This window comes from Nilaparvata lugens, chromosome 4 (assembly GCF_014356525.2).
Source record: "Nilaparvata lugens isolate BPH chromosome 4, ASM1435652v1, whole genome shotgun sequence".
Taxonomy (NCBI): domain Eukaryota; kingdom Metazoa; phylum Arthropoda; class Insecta; order Hemiptera; family Delphacidae; genus Nilaparvata; species Nilaparvata lugens.
In genome coordinates this window covers 24,462,657-24,486,409 of record NC_052507.1, presented here as the reverse complement: position 1 = coordinate 24,486,409, position 23,753 = coordinate 24,462,657, and the positions used below count along the sequence as shown (strand labels likewise).

Below are 23,753 nucleotides of genomic sequence, written 5' to 3'. Positions count from 1 at the left end.
GCAAACGCCCAATGAGACCACACCTTTCTATGTCATCTTGAAAACAATTTTCATCTTGAGGCATTTTTCAACATTTTATTTTTAGGATCATGAATAAAATAATGCCAATTCATTAGTATTATACTAGTCTTATGAATTTATTTGTGTAAAAGACATAATTTCAAAATTTCCCATTCCTTGCACCATCCATAAAAGGCTGTGAACGCCAAATTTGAGCAAAATAAATATTGAAAAGTATTTTTGGAAAAAAGTATTTCGAAAAGAAGTATTTTTGGGCATTTTGTAGTAACATTAATGGCATAATTATATTGAGTGACCTGGTTGGCTCAGGTTTGGTGTCTCAGAGTTTTCAGGTCGCACCTGATCAATTTCAGAGCCTCCGACATGACCTAACGATTATTTTTAGACATCTGGGACCGATGCTTAAACGTGTCCATCAGAAACACGGAATAACATTTGTATTTTGTTAGTTTTATTATTTTTCCGTAAAAATGACACCATTTTAAAATTACTCGTTTTCCTGCGCCACTCTGTAGTATCTGAATACATTCTTATGAATCATCCAAATTGATAATTCATTTTCGACATTTCCTTTATCTGATCTCATTGTGTCATATAGTTTATGATTTGTTGAATGATAGTCTAAATAAACTATTTGTAGAACAGCTTCCCAACATTAACATTAACAGCGATTCCCTACAATTTGGTAATTGATCAATTTTGAAATATTATGTATTAACAATTTAACATTAAAAAATCACATATTACGGTATCTAAGTTTTTAATACAGTTAGGCCGGTTGCAGACGAATCACTATCGCATGTGGGATGTGGGACCGACATACCACAGAACAATACGACTAACGCAGAGAGTCTTCCACACTATATTTGAGAAAACGCTCATTAGTGCGATTGTGGTACAGAAGCTAGGGGAGGCGTGGTGCTCAAACCAGTGGTACCACAATCGCTAGGAAAATAATCGCTACCATAGCCGGCAACGCCATGTTGAAGTATCAGTGCCACTGCCATGCCTGACAATGCATTCATTCCATATGCTCTGCGTTTGTGGTACCGTACCACAGAAGGAAAATTGTAGCTCCCACATCCCACATAGTGGTTCGTCTGCAACCGGCCTTAAAATGTTCTTTAGTTTATGATTCGTTAAATGATAATGTAATTCATGATTAATTTATCTAGCTTTGGTTAATTTTGCTAGCTATTCTGATTAACTGTGTTGTTCTATTCTAGAACAGCGATTCCCAACATCTGTGACGCTTGATTATAAAAATATCATCTTTTATGTATAAAATATATTACAGGGGATTTAGTCCTGTTACCCAGTTTTTATTGTAAAATGGAGATTCAGTAGTAATAAAAATGTATAGTTGTTTATTACAAGAGACATATTTTATTGCTAATTTCTCAGTTAATAAAGATTATTAACGGATATGCTCAAAATGTCCAACCTTTGAGGTTACACATGTTTCAACACTTTTCTCCATAATATTCTTGTTCAATGGCAAATGACATTCTATTCATAAGACGACCGGAATCTACATAGAATATTACGCAGCTCAAAGATAATCAACTCGCACTGATGTGAGTATACAGATTGAGTAGCACTAACAACTTCGTACGACAACAAAATTTCCTATATAACAAATAAATTACCACACGCTTACAATAGGGTAACAGGACTAAGAAATCAATTGTATATAATAACTGGATTAGTGGTGAATATCTTGTAACTATTGTATAGTTGTGATAATGGTTTCTCTCAACATACATACATGTAAGCCTACGAAAATATGTTTATTAATACCAAAATTCAGTTGTCATTGGCATCTTTTCCGTTGAATAAGCTATTACTTGTCTTAAAATAAATTTTGTCAGATGAACGCAAATTGCCAAGAACAGAGAATGCCGTGACTAAATTATAGGATTTTAGTTGATGTGCCAGTGCCACACCCAAAACGTAGAATATGTTGGGAAACGCTGCTCTATGCCAAAATGTTTCTTGGCAAATCTAGATGGGATAAGTAGAAAATTAATTTACTCTTTAATCACTACTAGCGAGTGAAAAAATATACTTGAAAAATGTATTTATGGAGAAAAATATAATTCATTTATTTATCACTATATGCTACTAATGAGTAAACAAATATATTTATATTAACATAATATATTTATTTATTGAGTGATGAGTGATGTATTTATGGAGAAAAATATAATTTATTTATCACTGTAGGCTACTAATGAGTAAACAAATATATTTATATTAACATAATATATTTATTGAGTGATGACTCAAATTTTAATTTAGTGATACGGTAATAAATATTTATATTAAATTGTTCACGAAGAATTATATTGGTAAAATGAACCTAATTGTTTCAAGCCATAAAATCCAAGACTTAAGGCGGATTCCACCCCAAAGGTGGGCCGGGCCGAGCCGGGCGGATCGGCCGAGCGGAATCTGCGTGCGTTCGCACTAAAGCCGGTTCTCTCATATCAGTAATACAAAAATACAAAATACTGCGCAACTCACTACGTGGGAAGATCGAACTAAACTGAAAGAAGGCGGAATCCGCTTGGCCGAAAACGCTCGAGTTTGACGTCAAGCCGCGACTGCACACATCAGCTCGGCGTTGATTTGAATGCTCCCGACTAAATCCTGCATAGTTAGCGCGCACGCGGATTCCGCTCGGCTCGGCTCGGCCCGGCCCAGCTTTGGTGTGATACCCCACTAACGTTAATTTACTATCTATGACATAAATTATTTTACCCGATTATTTGACCATCCCCAATGTGCAGGTTCACCCCATACAGAAAATTAACATACGATTCTGTTAGTATGAATAAATTTATTTGGTGTTCAATGTGCTAATAGTGCATCATAATTTCCTTTTTTTAAAATGCACACTATTCAGTTGTTGATGACAGCGGAGTGCTAGTAGTGGAGCGTGCGTTCGCCTTGAGGCCTACTTTTCGAGTGGCTATTCAGTGGTTGCAGCACATCGCGCCTTTCGGAATCGGTTTAATTTAGCCCCTTTGGCCCGCGTTCCACACAGCAAATCAATTGGTTCGTGGGTTACTACGTTTAGAAAAACAGGTAGTACAACTAAACTAAGATCTAAAGTTCCACGGCCTACTAGATCATGTGAAAACATTGTTTTGAAAAAAGGAATTATGATGCAGCACTCAGTATTTTAAGAATTTCCGTTTCATTTTCGCTTACCTTGCAACTGGATTAAGTTAGTTTAATAATCGAGACTCCTGTAATAAATAGAAAATTTTAATAAATAGTATAAATAAGACATTTCAAGTGTTTTTTTAAGTTTATTCAATTTTTGGTGATGTTATCATTTCCATTTAATTTCAATTCTTGATCTTTTAAATTGTTATAATGTTGGTCTATGATGTTTCTATTAATAGTTTATTTTTTCATTTTCGGCCTTTTCAATTATTTCTAAAAACCTATTTCAGAGGAAATATTTCAAGTTCTAAATAGTGTGTTTGTATTTTCGGTCTCAAAATGTTATAGTTTTTTCAAAGTTTGGAATTTTCTGAATATTTTTAATTGATTTAATTCAATTTAGAAGTATTTTTTTAATTTAAAAACTATGTTGTGTGTTTTGAATTGTAAATTGAGTGTGTAACTGAAGAATTTTGAAGTGACACATAACCTAGATACATTTCGACTGTTGTATAAATATTATGGAATTGGAACCGTTTTGGGCTTGAGCCTGTGGTACTTTTCTTTAAGTCGCCATTTTTTCAAGCCTTTCGCCGCCGAAGACACAAAACGTTAGTAAACATTTTTGACAGACCTGCAGTATCGTTTGGCCGGCCTGAGTGTTTTAGGCTGGGGACACACGAACGGTTTTTTGCCGGCCGGTTTTTTTGCCGTGCGAAGTTCAAAATACACAGGAAGGCATGGACACACTTCAGCCGACCGGCGAAAACCGGATCCGGCGAGAAAATCAGCCAGAGGCACTCACGGCTATTCTCTACTTCGCCGGACGGCTGTTTCGCCGTCCGGCAGGTAGGAGAGCATTGTACATTTATGGAGATGAACACACGGTAAAGCCGCGTCCACACTATGTCGATCGACACTGATCGACAAAGTCGATCGACAATGTCGAACAAGTGTGGACGTGTCGCTAGACATTGTTGAGCGCTGTCGAGTCGAGTCGAACGCAACCCGAATCATGTCGGTCCGGATCAAAGACAGTCGAGTCGAAGGCACCAGTGTGGACATGTCGATCTTGTCACTGCCGTTTTAAAAAATAGAATAGTGCTATACTGTTGTTCAAGTGCTTACATTTTTATTGAAAATGAATTGGAGTGATACCCAAACATCGAATTTTATTGAAATGTAGGCTACCATGATCGTTCTTACTTATGGGATTCAAGTGATGTTGACTATAAAAACAGAAACAATCGGCATGATGGTTTGGTGGAAATTGCGGTGTCATTTGGCATTGAAAAAGTGGAGGTGGAAAAGAAAATTAAAAATTTGCAAGGGAGAAAAAGAAAGAGAGCGAGTCGAGGAAGACCGGGACTTCATCACCTTCATCATCACTCATTTTATATAAAAACTCGATTTATATTTAAAATAAAACACTCGATTATATATAAAACACTCGATTATATATAAAACACTCGATTATGTATGAAAATTTATGATGGTTGTCGGTCGACTCGTCCACATGTACTGAGGCAATTTTGTCGAGTTGACACAGTCGAAGGTGTCGAGCGACTTTATCGATCGACCGGGTCGACAGAGTCGATCGACGTAGTGTGGACGCAAACAGCCGGCCGGCCCTGTTCCTACATCTACCACTTCTTCAGTCATTCATACGTAGTTCAGTCCTCAAAGTGGTTGTGTTGTAGATTTGTTCAAAGTCCAGAGTTGTCATGAGTGTAGATCTAGACATAGAATTAAGCCTAGTTCATGAAAAGCCTGCATTATGGAACAGATCTCTATAAATTTATAATGACAAAAACCATACCAGAGACTGCTGATGGCGTCAAATTTGACGATGAATCCTGCATTTGGAGGAAAGTTTTCACAGATTCTCCATTGGGTTGCATCAATGCTCTCGAGGTGTATCATCCTCTCAATAATTTTCAATAATGATCAAGTTCATTATCATTCAAGAATTACTCTCATTATTGAAAATTGAGAGGATGATACACCTCGAGAGCATTGATGCAACCCAATGGAGAACCTGTCACTGGAAAAGTATAAGTTATAAAGAGTTAAGAGTTATTAAGACTTATTAAGAGTTAAGAGTTAAGTATAAGTTATAAACAATGTATTATTATACTATGTATTATACAATGTATTATACTTGTTAACACATTGTATAACCTTATTTAGCGAATAAAAAAATAATCAAATGTACATAAAAAGAACAATAAAGAAGAAATGTTGAAACTTTTCAAAGAAGTATAGGAGAACTTGATTACTTGTTTGTGTGGTAGTACTGTACTTGATATGTCTCCAAATATTTTTGGAGTCTATGTTACAATCAGTGCACCATTTGTTAATACCAAAATTATGAGATAAAAAAATGCCAAGTTTTTCTCAATACCGTACATTACTTATTATCAATGTCTGGTGAATCAAATAATACAATGGGTTCATTCACATTGATATTATTCACTGATAAACAGAGCAGAGAATTGCACTATTCATCAAAAGATTAGTAATTGAACATTGCTTTCACAACTTTTCACTAGTTTATTTGAAAATATTACATTAAAATCGAAATGGAGATTCCACCTTATTCCCCACACTGCTAAGCTATAAATTATAGTACATGCAGTCACCAGTTCGTTTTTACTATATAATTATATGATAATGGAAAGCTATATACTTATTTAAACCAGTCGTAACTCCCTTGTTTTTGAGTATTTTCAAAAATGGGACTTAGGCTTGGTAGAATTTGGGGTTGCTGAATCCAAATCCGAAATCAAAATCTTTCATTATTACGAGTCAGAAATTCTGATGAGTCATCGACTGACGCTCGCTACTTGAAAAAAGATAGCCCCAGAGCTGCAACAAACGCGGCATGAGCGACAGACGCGTGGACGAAACTCGTCTCTAGCTTCAACGCGTACCTACCATGGCCAGCTAAGTAATGAGGCGCTACATCAATGATTTGTTGCCTGCTTGTAATTGGAGATGTCTGCAGTTGTAGCGAGTGTAGCTGCCATCCTGAACAAGGCTTTAATTGGATGAACTGCCCATCGTCTCTTCCTTTTACCACCTAAAACCGTCTTTCGAGTTAGAGGATTGGATTCTCTTCCTTTTACCACCTGAATCCGTCTTTCGAGTTAGAGAATTGGATTCTCAGTGGTAATTAAATTCTAACGATAGAGTCCGTGTCCATTGTCTTGCTGAGTGACGACTGACATAAGCTACAGCTCATGTGACGCTCGCATCGTCATGACAGTCTAGATAGCGCGCGCAAAAACCAGTTTTTTCTCGGAAGTAGATGAGCGTCTATATTATCGAGGTCGAGGGTTTATTACGATTCAGTGTCATAAGTTAGCTAAAGCAGCTTATAGACAAGGAATGGGGTCGATGTCAAACGAGGCAAACGACAGAAGAGTCCTGCGACAGTCGAGACCAGCGACGGTAGAGACCGGCGACATTCGAGGCCAGCGACGGTAGAGGACTCCTGAAAAAGTGGCCTCAAATGTCGCCTGCGTTAGGCGACAGTTGAGGCCACTCTAATTTTTGTACAGCCCCGACAGTCGAGACCTGCGACGGCAGAGGACTGTTTTGTAAAACAGTCCTCTACGGTCGTAGGCCTCGAATGTCGTCGGTCTCGACTGTCGCGCCCCCTCAAAAACACAGTAAAAAATATTTTTAAGGAAGAATGTTTATGTAAAGTTGTTGATTTTTCAAATCAACTTCCTAGATTATATAAAAAGGTAAATTTGTTCAATACTCTAAGCATCATACTACTGTATATAACCTTTTCCTATTCTCTGAAGCTTATTAATTTTGTAACTTTAAAATTCTTTATAACTTTAAATTCGTGTAACTTTGAAAGTTCAGCATGTAAAATAAAGATACCAGCATCTTTCCATCCTCCAATTGAGTTTCGTCAACAAAGGTGGTCAAGTCATATACATTCCAGTACAGGTACTTGGATGATGGTCTCTAAACATATTTTCAAGTAATGGGAATCCATTACTATTTCATTATGCCTCCTTCAATGACAAATATAAATATTTATCTATCTTCTATCCATCTATAAGACGAGATGGTATCTGTCTTTCTGTCTGTTTGTATGTGAGCTCATCACGCTTGAAATACTTGACTGATTAAGCTGTAATTCTTCACAAAGATGATTGTTCTGAAACTCCTTCAAGGATAAGCACTATCTACCTTCAAAGTTCATATGCTTTTTTATGAAGGAAGTTTCCATTACATTTAGTTTTCAACAAATCAGAAGTTATAATCATTATAAAATGTATTTTGTCTGGAATCGCAGTAGGATGTGTCCTCAACTGTCGCCTGCTGCAAGCGAGTCTCTAATTTTTGTACAGGCCCGACAGTCGAGACCAGCGACATTCGAGGCCAGCGAGGGTAGAGGACTCCTGGAAAAGTGTCCTCAAATGTCGCCTGCGTTAGGCGACAGTTGAGGCCACTCTAATTTTTGTACAGTCCCGACAGTCGAGACCTACGACGGGAGAGGACTCCTGAAAAAGTGGCCTCAAATGTCGCCTGCGTTAGGCGACAGTTGAGGCCACTCTAATTTTCGTACACTCCCGACAGTCGAGGCCTACGACCGTAGAGGACTGTGAAACAGTCCTCTACGGTCGTAGGCCTCGAATGTCGTCGGTCTCGACTGTCGCGCCCCCCAAGGAATGTAGAGCTGACATGTACATGCCTACGAGCCGCTCACATGAAGTTGATCGAATATATATAAGTTGAAGTGCCGCTAGATGGAGGTGACGTAAAGCACCGGCCGCCTCTACTTTTCCTGTCCAGGAGTCGCTTTACCATTCAGGGCCGTTTGCATAGTATAAGTCTAAGCCAGTGGTTCTCAAACTTTTTACTTCGAGCCCCTCCCCCTACATGCATATAAGCATAAACTACTGTACATGTTGTACATATACATATACGTACGTATATACCTACATATTTTACACTCAATATTTATTTAGTTGAGTTTAGCACATTCTATACATAACCCAATGGGGCGATAGTCTCAATCATAATAAAACAACAAATTCTATAGAAACAATTATAATTTATTCAGGTACTATCGTACATAGTTCTTTTTTTGCAATTAACAATAAAAAGAGCTCAAGTGTGAATGATGAGCTCGTTTTTTTCGCACAGAGTTTATTGAAACGAGGTGTCAGCTCTGATAACGCTACTCTAAGTTCCTGGGTCACAACCAGTCTTGATCTATATTTACTTTTCATGGCAGTTAGAGCAGTAAACCCAGTTTCACACGAATAAACTGTCGCAAATGGAGTCAACATCTTCAATACATTTTCACTCAAAATTGGGTGTTCCATTTGCACACCAATCCAGAAGGATGTGAGAGAATATTCTTCAAACTTCATTTTAAGCGCAGTCACCTTGGAGATCAATGAAGTTTTCTTTACTCATTAATTGAGAATTTAAATGGGTTTTGAATCCATGCCAAACCATTCAAGTTCTCATTAAAATATTTTCCGAAACTACTTTTGAGGATTTCTAAATTTTCAAAAACTTATTTCTTCTCATTTGCTGGAGTTAGATACATTTCTTCAGTAATAATCTTAAGATTGGGGAATAGCTCCAAGTTGTCACTTTTGAAACCGCACTCGTACAAACTTAGCTTCTTCACAAAGCTTTCCATCATTTCAGTCCATTGCAGAATGTTTGAATCTTCTCTCTGCAAAGACTTGGCTAGGACATATATTTTCTCAAAGATATCCGCCATGCATGCTAATTGCAGCAAAAATCTGAGTTTGTGAAAAACTGAGTTTTGGTGGTTTTTCTCAAGCAAAAGTGTAAGGACTTCATGTCTAAGCTCAAATATTCTAGTTAAAGCCTTTCCTTTTGATAGCGAGCGAGCTTCAGTAAGAAACAGTAGAGCTGTGTGTTCTGAGCCCATGTCTTCACAGAGAATCGTAAACTCATGACTTCATGCCCTTTAATGCTGTTTGGTACACCTTTTTATTTAAATTGGATAATCTTTTTCAATATAATTGTTAAGATCTTATAATGATCTTAACAACTCATAACTCGCTTATTGGACCACTTGAAAATTTCAGTTGTCACTTTTTCTCACTCTTATAGTGAATGATCTTAACAATTATATAAAAAAGATTATCCAATTTAAATAACAAAAAAGTGTACTGAACAGCCTTAATGAGATTGACTGTTTCAACGACCACATGTAAAACTCCATCAAGTTCAAGAGTCATACCTTTTGCTGCTAAAGCCTCCCTATGAATTATACAGTGTGTCCATCTAGACTCTGGTGCTACCTTTTTGATCAATCCTCGAAGTCCAGTGTACTTTCCTGACATAGCCTGAGCTCCATCTGTACAAATTCCTACACATTTGCTCCAATACATGTCAATGTCCTTCAAAAATGTATCAATCATTTGAAAAATACTTTCACCGGTATGTGGGAGAGTGGTGGAGGGCTTCGGGAAAGTCCTTACTTTTTCTCTCCCTATCATTTTGATGATGTACTTATTGCATCAATCAATAGAGAATAAAAGAAGAAAGATGCTTATCGTAATTATTTTAGAAGTAAATTCATATAATTTTTCAACTAAGCTTCGCGCCCCACACTTTGAGAACCACTGGTCTAAGCTAAAGTTTAAAACACTCTAATTTTTTAAAAACTAAAAATCCGTTTGCACAGTATCAGTTTAAACTCTGTCTTGAGTTAAAACTCTTGGTGAGTTTAAACTACCAAAGCAGAAGGTTCAAACCAAATAATTTTGATTGACATGAGATCGACAGAGACTTGATATGGAAGCACATCAATTTAAGATGATTGTTTATAATAATTCTGCTGTAGACGATATCTTATAGTGAATCATTGATTGAACTTGAAAGAGAATTATTATGGAAGAATTATTTATAGGAGTTTTAAATAAGATTCATGTCCTTGAACAGTCCTCTTTCAGCAGAAGACATGTTTCAATAACATTGAAATATTTGCTTTTGAAAGTTTTCTAATAAACGTGGGAGACCATAGTGGATTTACGCTTACATTGCCTGTCTGGATGGGTACTTAGGCCACTATGTCGGCATGCAGATTGAAGAATTGCGACCAGCTGACCAATGAAAAATGCATGCAATCCACCTTGTCGATTCTCTATCCACTGCCTTCCATAGAGGATAGCTGATACCGGTATATCTGATTTAATATCAACTGTTCACTTTTGTTTAAAATAATTAGTTATATTTTATTCGTCAGGAAAATATATTCAATATTAAATGTTCATTATTGAGATTGAAGATTTTGAAATGAAATAATTCTTTATTAGGTGGAGATAGGACTTTCAATTTTGTTAAAAAACGATCTGGCAACGTTGCGGAGCAAGACAAGGATAGCGCTATCTGCTTTGTAGAATAATAGACAAGGAAGCAACACCAATGTTGATCAAATACTGCCATTATGACGTAGACCAAACTAAACAATTTTTTCAACTCAAATTTTTTGACCTCATTATTACAATTAATTTTCAGTGTTATCCTGTGAATCCTCGAAAAAGGACGAAGGAGTATAAATTATTTCTCACATGATGTAGATTGTCATTGATACCATATTGGATTCGAAGCGGTTTTACCAATAAAAATCAACAAACAAACAACTAATATAAAAGTCCACAGTTTAATGAACAATTTAAATTTTTACAAACATTTTTTACGACGTTTCCATCGCTGTGGTAGTGTCTTCTGTGTATTTGCCCTTGTCCTTTCCTAGGGCGGCCGCACGACCCTTTGCTCTCCTCTCGATGATCTTCTTCCTGTCTCTGTCCATTTTCAGTTTGACGATGACAGTCTGAAACAAACAAATGTCATTAGAGAATAAAAGTAACTATAACAATACAAAACCTAGTTCAAGTGAAACTTGAGCTCAACGAATAATCGAAAACACCATTAGTTGAAATCAGATGAAATAAATACCAGAATGAAATAATCGTTCCTCTATTCGAAATGATGATAGGATGAGCAAAAAACGAGAAACCTAATGGGAAAGATTGATTTTTCAAGTAATTAAAAAAAAATGTAAAGTAGTTTGGAGCGATCAGTGCCAATACTTCTCCATAAGACAGACACAGTGAGGCCCATTCATTGCCCAGTACTAGAAAACCTAGACGGGCAACGAAATTTGGCAACACAACAGTCTGCTTTCTGCGAATGGTTTGAATCATCATGTAGCTCCAAAATTTGATTTATAATAATACTTGATGGACGTTCCAATTTATTAGAGTAATACAGTATGTCCAAGTGAAATTATTCTATAATTGTTAATAAAAACGTGATCTTTTCCATTATCCAACGTCAATCAATCAAGCTTTACCAATACGTTGCATTACCATTATCTACACTAGAATAAGAGTTTGCTCATTCTAACCTCATTCACTTTACAAATTAATCAATCGATCATTCAAAACACCACAAAAATGTAAATACTCATAGAATTATATGGTTGATTGTGTTAATTGTATTTAACATATAATGACTTCCTTTATATTTTTCTCAAATGGTTGATTATAGGGCACAAGCAGACAGTCTGAACTCTTCTATATTTTCAATTAGAAAATATTATCATTTTATAGTTTAGAAGTTTTGCCTTAATATTTTATCTACCAATGTTATTACATTTGTGCCATTTGTATCGGAAATGGAATAATAAATAAAATTGAAAAATAATTCTCCAGAAATACACAACTTCAAATTAACTATGAAATTGATCATAATACTAAAGAACATGAAACGCTTTACAAAGAGAATAGTTGAGGATTGAAACAAAATACAAAAGATGAAGAATTAAGTTATTGAATAGTAATGGTAAATATCAGTGATAAATATTTGAGCGAAGAACATTGATCTTTATTTTATAAATGTCTATATTCATAAGGAATTTGCATTATACTGTATTCGGAGTTTCAAGTCTTGTTTTTGTATTAAACGGAACAAACTTTTTCATTACTATAAGTATATCTTTGTTTCACCATTTACCATGTTTTTATCGATATAGCCTAAGCAATAAAAGTATTAATCTTTCCGTATCACACTTTTCAAAACTAATAATTCATCAACAAATGCTTAAAAATTACAATGAAAATTTTTAAAAACAAATTCAGTAACCTATAATTTCATCAGTTTAAAGCTATCAGTGCCAATTTTTCACCTTGAGACAGACATGATGGAGCTACCTATTTCCCAGTACCAGAAAACCTGGACGGGCAACAAGAATTCGCAACATCATTATCTGTTATCCGCGAATGGTTTGAATCATCATATAGCTTTTTTATGATATCTACTATCTACTTTATAACAATACCATAATATTTCTATTAGCAGATATATTAGTTGACACAATTATAAATCTGTACCAAAACTATAAAATGAAGAAGTACAAACTAAACTAAGTGCAGATTTTAGTATTTTTTTCTAAGATGTGCCTTTCCAGATATTTCATTCATGTCCAGAAATTAGTCTAATCATCTGCATACAATAACCCAATGATTGACTGAGATGTTATAAAGCTGCGTTATTAAGTACTAATAGCGATTATAAAGAGTTAAAAATATTCCAGCGATGAACATCGATCTTTATATATAATAGAGAAACAATAGCGTAAGTTTATGTTTAAACTTATGCTATTGTTTCTCTATGATATTATCTTAAGAATATATTCATGAATTATTTGCACATATGCCTATTCAGAATTTGAAATCTTGTTGGCACTGAACACAACAAACTTTGCCCAGTACTATTCGTACCTACATTTTTTTTCACCATTTAGCCTCTTATGTTTTTATTGATTCAAGTAGTGAAATAAAATTATCAAACTTTCCGTATCACACTTTTCATGCCTAATATTTCATCAACGATTGATTCATAACTGCAATTATTTGAAATTTTAAAAGCTAGAAAAATTGTTATAAAAAACAATGCAGTACGATAAGTTAAAAGCTATCAGTGCCAATTTTTCACCTTGAGACAGACATGATGGAGCTACTTATTTCCCAGTACCAGAAAACCTGGACGGGCAACAAGAATTCGCAACATCATTATCTGTTATCCGCGAATGGTTTGAATCATCATATAGCTTTTTACCATCTCAAGACCATAATATTTCTATTATCAAATTGAAAATACATATGTGATACAATTTTAAATCACTACCAAAACTTAAACATTTTAGTAAAGATGTTGGCCTTTCCTGCTAATTCATTCACGTCAAGGGATGAGTCCAATCACTCTTCAACATACAATTCAATTATTTACTGAGAGACTATAAAGCTATCAGTGCCAAATTTCTCCATAAGACAGACTTGATGAAGCAATTAGTTTCCCAGTTCTAGAAAACCTAGACGGGCAACGAAATTTCACAACACCAATATCTGCTATCCGCGAATGGTTTGAATCATCATTTAGCTTTAATAATGGATAAAAACACTATATTGAAAGAGGCAGATATTAACATAAATAAGTTATGAGCCTATCAGTGCCAACATTACTTCATCTAGTAGATTCAAGAAGAACATGATTTACAGTCCTAGAGAACCTAGAACTTGCAAATCAATTGCACAACTGATTAATCTTTTAGTCTGCGAATAGTTTTAATCATCATGTAGCTATGAAGAAATTTCATGAAACATTTTTTTAAAGAGCTTTAATTAGAAGCATCTGTTGATTAATTACCTTTGAAGGGTGAATTCCAACATATACGCTGGCACCGTTGGCCTTTTCACGTTGGATCCTCTCGATATAGATTACGAACTTTTTCCTGTACACTTGGACAATTTTTCCAACTTGCTGGCCTTTGTAATGACCCCTGACAACCTGCAACAGCAACATTACGATTAAAGACATCAACATAACGGTTAAATTTTACAAAGCAAACGAACATTGAAGAATTATGTGATATTGTGATCTGAAATACTTGACGGCATATCTAAACAAAACCTGATACCCTACTTTGGTAATTCGTCTCAGATTACGTAATAAAATGTAACAATTCAATATTAAAAATTGACATCAATGTTTTTGGATCCCATATAATACAATATTTTGATGTTAAGTGTTGATTTATTATTTGTTTTACCATCAATCCTACAAGTAATTGCGACAGGAAAAAAGCTTACGTGACAGTCAATTACTGTGGTTATATAGTTACTGTAGCCCGTACCAAATGTCTTGAATCAGCCAATCAGAATAGGATTAACCCCGGATCAATATTGGTATAATCCTAATCCTGACTATAATACCAATGGCTTATATTATATGTAACAAAATGGAATGAAGAAAAGCTAGAATTGACACCTATCAAGGAACATCTGTGTTGAAGAACAAAGGATCATGTAGAGGAAATAGAAAGTGATAGAAAAACTTGCTATGATAAACATATCATTTAGTAGCTAAGAAAAGGCCTTTAAAACTTTGCAAAAGAAAAAAAAAATAGATTAAGATTTGGGTGTGCTATAAGTCAATTTCAAACATTGATTAAATGCAGTACACAATACCGCTAGCATGTACTATAGACTAAAGTCAACCGCGAAAATAAACAAATAAATATCTTTTTTGCAATCGGGACCACGCCCCATATAAAGTTACAATCATCATGATACTAACAGACAAAATACACAAACAATATGAAAGCATTGATTATAATTACAAACAGGATGACACAATTCATTCAATTGAATGAAACGTCATGATTAAATTACTGCGATTATTAAAATGGCTCACTGCCGGCTCAACCTGTTACGCTTAGTATCTCTGATCTTATTTTGAGCGCCTCTACTGTAAAATTGTACACGAAATTTATTTTTTCAACGCTCAAGTTGGATAGCAGTACTATTACTTTAGCTGCGTCATTTATTTACATCAATATTCTGAGTAAATTTGGCAGTGAATTGCCTCCTGATGTGGCAATACATTGGACTTACTAATAAAAAATGTTCTACCGTTTCATCAGTACTAAAGTTGCAGATTGGACAGTGCTCTTTGTAATTTATCCAAATACCCTTCCCTACAACATACACGTAAATACTCAGGTCGCTAGCCAATCTTAGTTGGGATAAACAACGAATCTTCGAAAAGACCAATCTAAATCTGAGCTGCTCACCTAAAATGAAAAATGGATTCAACTGCGTGTATCTGGGAGAGGACTGGGAATCGATGGCTCTACCTACATCTAAGTTAGTTTAGTTTAATTTTCGTCATATAACACTACAGAATCAAGCAACACTTGGTAGTATATGACACGTCAAAAGTATTGAGTACAGTACTCAAAAACTTAATCATAAAAGAGAGAAAAAAGAAAATCAGAACATACAAAGGAGTTGAAAAAATATGCATGCAAAAAAATGTCTACACGCGCCAACAGTTGAAGCTTTCCTCTAAACTGTACGGAGATGCATCGATCAATTTAGCTTTTATTGCATTCCTAAACCTTTCTGAGCTCTCAATACATTTTATTTCAGTAGGGAGAGAGTTATAATCTCTTAATCCGCTATAATGTGGCCCTTTCTCTAAGCTTGCTGTTCTGTGTTGCGGTTACTGAAGGTGAACAATCTGGTTTCTATAATTGTAACTATGATGGATATGACTCTCAATATCTTCTCGCTTTTCTTTGCCATAGTTGCAATTTCGAGGAAGTAAAGTGCAGGAACTGTTAAAATTCTTCTGAAAGAGTTTTTACAGGATTTAAAGGCTTCAAGTTGTCGACAATTCTGACGGCTTTCTTTTGCTTTTTAAAGATAGAAAGAATTAAGATATTTTTTCCACTCAAGATAGAAAGAATTAAGATATTTTTTCCACTCCCCCAGAACATTATGCTGTATTGAATTATCGAAATTAAATAACCATGGAAGACATTCAATAGTGTTTTTGTTCCAACTACATTCTTCAGCACTTTCAATGTGAAGCAGACACTTGAGAGTTTGTTCACAATGTGATCCACTTGAGACAGTTTCTGATTCTAACTCCCAAAAAGCAGACTTTGATCTCATCCATCTTCTAACTGATTGTGCCACCTAACTTACTGGTCAACTAAAAATCCAATAATCAAGTTTTGATTATATTCAAACAAAGAGCCGTTAGCCTAAAACCAGATGTTCATTTGATTAATAGTCTCTTCAGTCCTCTGGACAACTTCTTCCAACGTTCCAGTCACAATACTTGTGGTATCAAAAAAAAGTATATTCTGAAAATAGCTTATCCCATTATCATGCAACTTCACTTTCTGTTTCCTATTTAATAAATAACTTTTAAAGCTGAGATATCAGCTGTAATAAGTTGTACAGATTACCACAAAAATCTGGTGTGGTGCACTCACACAACTTTCCTTGCCGTTATGAAAATTGATCACCTGACGCTAGTGTTCACGCATCTCAAGTTTACTTAATTTCGTGCTTATTTTCAATTTTAGGTGAAAATGTTACTGAACATTAATTGTAGAGATTTTCATACTCAATCTTTTCCACTCAAAATATTTTGTTTTTATTGTATCTAAAGCCTGATAATTGGGAATCTAAAATCAAACTTTGCGTAGATGGGGCGGAGCTCCTGAAATTGTTACAGATATGGGACTTGTGACAGTTGATAGAGCTTATTGATGACTATTCTAGGTATAACTTTAATCAAAATCGTTGGAGCCGTTTTCGAAACAGTCGTGAAAAACCCTGTTTTTGACAACATTTTCGCCACCATCTTGAATCCGCATTTGATCGAAATTGTTCGTGTCGGATCCGTATATTGTAAGGACCTTACGTTCCAAATTTCAAGTCATTACGTTAATTAGGAGATGAGATATCGTGTACACAGACGCACATACACTCATACACACACACACACATACAGACCAATACCCAAAAACCACTTTTTTAGAATCAGGGGGCCTTGAAACATATAGAAATTTAGAAATTTGGGTACCTTAATTTTTTTCGGAAAGCAATACTTTCCTTACCTATGGTAATAGGGCAAGGAAAGTAATATGCTTCTAAAAGCTTTAAACCTTTAAAGCTTCTAAATCTCATAGCGTTCTTTCAAATCATATATTTCGTCCACAAATTTTCTGCTGAGGCATTGAAAAACTGACTCAAGAGAGAATGTACCCAATTAATAACCGCACGAAAATAGTCAGATGGAAATTGTAACAGATGAGTGCATTAGCAACGTTGCCCATGAAATATTGCTATTATTATATTCTACTGATTATTACTATTTTTATATAAAATACACATGGCGAATTGACAACGTCTATGAGTGCGGGTGGACTCATTTGTTCCAATTTCCTTCAGACTATTTTTTTGAGGTTGACTAAAGTGAGAATTTTAGAGCCTGTAACAGAGGGTGAATAAACTGGACATTAAATAGAGAATTGTTTTGTTTTATTTGTGATTTATTTTGTGGAGCGATCATGTAACTCGCAAATAATAATAATAATACTAATTTATTTCTCGTAAAAAAGAAAAATCACAATTACAATTTCAAATGAAAACATATAACATAACAGTATGAAGAAACATTTCAATTTTCAATGAAATTATATAACAAAATAATCATACAATTGCTTCCTTATCAGAGAAATTAGGTACTCCCGAGGATTCCTTTATGGGAGTTACCAGCAAATAGTTTTAGTCATTTAGAAAAATTATAAACCTATAAATAATAATTACTACATCCCTGTCGCGAAGAAAACTGTTAGGTACTAGAATCAACAAAACTTGTCTTCTCTATTTAAAAACAAACAATATAATTACTCTTCCACTTATATCCATTCATCATAAGGTGAAAAATTCAACTTAACGTATCCCTTGCCATCTATCTATTCTAGAGCAATCTTAGGGCACTTAATCACTTATATCTACACTCTCCAACTTGGGTTGTTTTACCTTGAATAATAATATCTATTTACATCACAAACAGAAACAAATACCTACCAAGCTTAGATTTGAATATTTCACACATTGAATAGATTTCTTTAAATGACCTGTAACTATATTTCTATTGCAATATTATTAAGTTTTTATCTGAGATCTCTAAACCACACTTCAACATCCTGCTTTTCCAATAACCAATTCTTCAGAAAAAACTTGAAACTTCTCGGATTTTTTTGCTGCCTTATGCTAATTGGAATTTCATTGTATACTTTTGGGGCTATGAATAAAAACGTTTAAAGATTTCTTTGTGTGGTCTTGGCCTGGTTAAATTACTTGCGGATCGGAGATAATATTCGCGGTTAGCAACGTTCACTTGCCCACTTCTAAAAAAGAAAATTGACAATACTTTGAAGAAATACAGATACCTTAGTGGTAGAAATCCCCATTTTCTGAAAATTGGCGAAGAGCTAAATAATCTTGGTTTTTTGTCTATGGTCCTCAATATGTATTTTTGCCCGATGACAAGAGGTTTAATGTTATTAAAATAAGCTCCTCCCCATACCGCTATTCCATATTGTAGTCTACTATTTACGAGTGCATAGTACAGCGATTCCATGACATATTCGGGGCATAAATTTCTTATATAGTAAAATTTTCTGCATACAAACGTAAGTTCCCTCTTCAATTTAATTATTTGTTGGTTCCAAGTAAGCTTGGAATCAATTATAATACCTAGATATTTAACTTGGGGTGCTTCTGAAATCTTTTCACAGGTGCAGTTTATTGGACTATCACATTCATTTGAATGAAATGATATACTCATTAAATCATTTCCTTCAGGCCTCAGCTTGTGGACAATTATGTGGGATTTACTGGCATTTAATTCTAGGGCGTTCACCTGCAGCCATAAATTCAATTTCTTTAAATCTTCACTAATCATCTGAGCCAACTGACCCCTATCATCTGCACTGTAACTCAGTGCTGTGTCGTCGGCAAAGGCTGTGACATATCCCTCAAAGTTGCCGTTACAAAGATCATTAACATACACAAGGAACAGCTCAGCTGATAGACCGGACCCCTGAGGCAGACCTACCCCTGTATCTATAAGTTTTAGCTCGCTTAGCGAATCCCCAATCCTTACCTGTTGTGACCTATTACTTAGAAAGCTTTTAAACCAATTATTACATACACCTCTAACTCCTGAGTCTTGCAATTTTCCCAACAATATATTGTGATTCACAGTATCATACGCTTTTTAATAATAATAAATAATACTACAATAAAGCCGAGTGAACTGGCTGGCTCAGGTCTGGTTTCAAGTTTTCAGGTTACACCTGATCGATTTCAGAGCCTCTGACATGACTTAACGACTTACTGCTATTGGTTATTTTTATTATGACAGAAGCATGAAAATCAGCCTATCGACTGAAAGTCGCAGACCAATGGAGGGAAGGCCTGTTGGAACAGGCCACTGCACAATCACCACCGGAGGTGGTTTTCACTAAACCTTTTTCTGTTAAATTCTGCTCCAAGAAGAGTGGAAGTCTGAGGAAGAGTCCTATATCAAGAGAGGTAGCCCTGTCTGGTACACGGACGGTTCTCCCTGAAGGGATATCTGGCTACGGGGTGTACAGTGATTCACCCAGAATAGGTCTGGGACAACACTACTATCTTTCTGGAAAAAAAATTTGGGTATAATGGCTTGTGCCAATATAGGTATGGTAAGACGCTATTGCGACAAGCACATAGTAATCTTGTCAGATTGTCAGGCAGCCCTTAAGGCTCTTGACTCCAATGAAATCAAGTCGAAATTGGTCTGGGAGTGTCACAAAACACTCAGCAGGCTTGCAACACGCATCTCTGTGCATCATGGTTGATACCAGGTCATGTAGGCGTAGGTGGCAACGAGCGTGCAGATGGATTTTGCTAAGCGGGGGTTCCAGTATGCCATTCTTTGGTCCAGAGCCAAGCTATGACACAAGTAAAACAAATGCCTTTCACACAATAAGTAAATGGTCCAGGGACTTAAATCACCAGCAATGGCAAGGTCACCCTGATCAAGCACTTGGTAAAAGGCTTCTAGCAGACGCAAGCTATTAGGGCCCTATCACACGGGCGATTTTTTCGTTGACCAATAGTTCCCAAAAAGATTGAACATGTGCTTTTTAAATGTGAGTCGTCAGACTGGCAACCGTGATAGAAAAATTCTGCTAGAAAATAGAACCTGTCCTATTTCCAGAGGAGAGCGATAGTAATAGCGCATATGGCTCTGCATACAAACGTTCACACTGGTAGATTTTAGTCACCGGAACTCATTCGTCACACCTTTCGGAGGGTCACTAGCCTTTGTTTGCCTGCTTATTGTTTCCCTATATCAAAAAACCCGAATAGTTGATTTCGAGATATTTAATTTTTGTTAATATTATAATAATCTACTCGACTCACTGAGTCCATAGAAGTTTGGTTTTTGTTTCTACGACCAAAAATAATAATATTTTTCTGTAAAGTTTACAAGTAAAGTTTCCATAGTACCAATTCATACTCATTGGTGAGTATATTTCGAAATGATTCCAATTGATTAAATACAAGGTCATTATTTCACTGTTGAATTAGAGAAGATGATAAAAGCTTTCTAGAATAAACATTATTGCTTCTAAATCATATCAAATTCCAATTAACTAAGCAGCTGTAGTAAGTAGCTGTACCGTAAAAATATTATCACTTCTGAAGTCATTATCATTTAAGCATTCATAATTCTCAAATTAACAACTAGAATTAGAGTATTTATAGATGTTATTGTAGGTGGTGAATAATGACGCCTCAGTGATAGGTGTGAGGAGATGGAGAAGTGCAGCGTTGGACTGCTTGAGAGAGGCTGTGACCCGCACTGGGTTGTAAAGCCAAAGAAGAAGAAGAAGAAGAAGAAGAAGATGTTATTGTAAGGCTTCTGGGAATTTCGACTTCACATGGAACAAAGGGATTATTGAACTTCAGAAGCAAACTCTCGGTATTTCATAAACTATGAAAAGATAGACAGGGTTCAAAATGAACGCACATACAAATTATATTGTTTACCAGGTAAAAATATATACAGGGGTACCTGTAGTTCTGCATTTAGATTCAGTTACTTCTGGATACTAGTGCATTACTTGCACAATACACCACACCATCATCCACAAGTGAACAACAACACAATTCATTTGGTGTTGTTTCTCTTTCTGAACATTGATTTAATGATGTGAATTTCTGCCTAATTTCTATGTTATTTTATCATCTTATAATTTTGTTTTATATAATTTCATGTTTTATCATTTTTGAGAGATATTAAAATCTCTTAAATCTCTCATTGAGTGAATTATTACGATTTTGCCACTTTCTTTGTTTTTTCTATTTTTCTCTCTCATTGAGTGGAATTATTACGATCTTGCCACTCCATTGTTGTATTATGCTATTCTATTTGACTTACAACAACAAACAACTGAATTCCAGAATTTTTCTACCAATATTGGTAGAAGAGAACAAATAAATATTATTTTTATGTACGGTAATGGAGAATCAAGAAAATTTGAATTCTCATGCTGTGATTATTCATCTTGAAACAAGTGGTGAGTTCTTCTACCTTCCACCCAGCTCACAGCTGTGGAGACTTGTGAATCAATAGGCAGTTAAATATGTTAGACAAAAGAATCCATTCTCGGAATTGTATTGTATCGAAAAGTTGCTGGGTCGAAGAATCGACGGTGTGAAGACCCAAAGTGATTTCTCCTATTTCACGGTTATTAGCAAATCATACCGGTTCGTTACAGACGACTATTTTTCAGCCCGTGTGTATCCGCCCTTACTCCATCAGCTGACTGGTGAGGTTGGGTAGAGGTCAGGTCAAGCTCAAGAACTTTATTGCTCTGATAACTTGACATGACCACTTCAGGAAACATACCCACACAATTGGACTCAGAAAAAAGTCAGATGTACAGGCTTTGTAATCAGGCTGAAGAGACTGCCAAGCATACTGGATCGCGAGAGATTAGGGGTAAGGAGAAGGGCTCTGTGTGGCTGCAAGCAACCAGGTGATGAATGAGATGTTTATGTTTAGGAAAAAACTCCTGAATCTTGTTAAGGAAAAAGGGTAGGTTTGTTTGCCCAACTAACGTACTTGGGACACACACTAAGCTTCGGTTGACGTGTGAGGTTCTTTGAAACTTTGGATCCTTGAATCCGTCCCTTCAAAGATAACAATAACGACAGTTTATAGGCGAATATTTTTGAACCCGGGTCTCAAATTTACGAAGTAAGCCGATCGACTGCGGCCACTCCAACTCTCAAATGAACAGACACAATGGTTTGTATTGATGTAGAAAGATGAGACATACTAAAGTTGAATTGTGTAAAAAAAACTGTTCATACTACAATGCAGTGGGAAAATTAATCTGAAACCTTAGAATAATGTGTAAGAGGAAAAGATTTAGTTGAAATTAATACAGTTGGAAAACATTGAAAGGACTTCAAAATTTAAGTTAGGTTATTATTTTAAGCTGTCACTCTTATCAATGCTTAGCCTATTTAGTGAAACCATATTGGATGTGTTTTGCAAATATCTGATGTGACAAATATCTGATTTGTCATCTGACAATAATATCTGATAGCACAAACATTCAGAGTAAGCTTTCAATAATTCATAAGTTTTTGTAATTTAGTAAAATTGCTAGTTGACCAAATTATTTCCCAAGTAGGGACTTTTTGAGATGCAAAATTCATATAATCACTTATATAATAAGTGATACTATATTATAAAAAGACTTACGTTCATCATTAATTTTTATAGAAAAGTGAAGAATAAAGAACAAAGCTCTCACACACCTGAACTTCATCATCCTTCCTAATCGGCATTGTTCTTACGTTGTACTTCTGACGTAATTCTTTAGAAAGAGGAGCAGACATTAAACGCCGTCTAATGTGAGACGGTGCGGTAAAATGCCTCTTGCGGTTTTTCCTGCGCGAAGAAGTAACAAGTTTGTTGAGCTTCATTTTGAATTCCTAGAATCAGAAAAAATATAGATACGTTAAGCTACGTTATTCTTATAAATAAATGGTTATTATAATTGAATACATATAAACTCAATTACCAAAAATAAAACTACATTAAATGTATTCCTACAGCGTTAAATACGATCTGGCAGCACTACGGAGCTCAAAAGGATAGCGCTATCCACTCTGTCGAATGATAAACAAGGATAGCAACATCTATTTTAATCAAATACTGCATTTATAAAGTGGAGTTCACTATAGTAAAGGCAAGAGAGCTAAGTACAGCAATTTTTCAACTATCAACAATAACAATAAGGTTAGAAATTCAATATCACTGAAAGTTTCGTTGTAACAGTCTTGCACGTTCAGATTTATTGATTTTAGTTTAGATAAAAATATACATGAATATTGAATAGTCATAAAAATGATGCTAAGTTAAATTATAGCCTACCTTACAACTATCTCCAATTCAAATCACGTTGAAGTTATGAGGTTATGTTTGATTATCCTAAGAGTTGGAATTTCCTATTTTACTAAAATAATTGAGTAAATTATTAGAGTGTATAAAAATGGCATATAAAAATCAAAATTGTTATCTCTTAATTTAAAGAGTTATAAATGGTT

At 35.3% G+C, this 23,753-nt stretch overlaps 1 protein-coding gene across 3 annotated transcripts in view; it reads right to left on the bottom strand.

Moving 5' to 3' along the window:
• Positions 1–23,753, bottom strand: part of LOC111054521 (60S ribosomal protein L26) — a 30,783-nt gene that overhangs the window by 6,496 nt on the left and 534 nt on the right. For 2 of the 3 annotated variants that reach the window (XM_039427173.1, XM_039427171.1), the window contains exons 2-5: positions 22,962–23,138; positions 13,921–14,061; positions 10,902–11,044; positions 3,238–3,275 (exon numbers count right to left, since the gene is read on the bottom strand). In XM_039427173.1, coding sequence (XP_039283107.1) covers positions 10,907–11,044; positions 13,921–14,061; positions 22,962–23,129 — 447 coding nt within the window. In that variant the 5' untranslated portion in view covers positions 23,130–23,138 and the 3' untranslated portion in view covers positions 3,238–3,275; positions 10,902–10,906. Of the gene's footprint in view, positions 1–3,237; positions 3,276–10,854; positions 11,045–13,920; positions 14,062–22,961; positions 23,139–23,753 lie in introns of those variants that run through there. The other variant, XM_022341568.2, reaches the window with a different exon arrangement.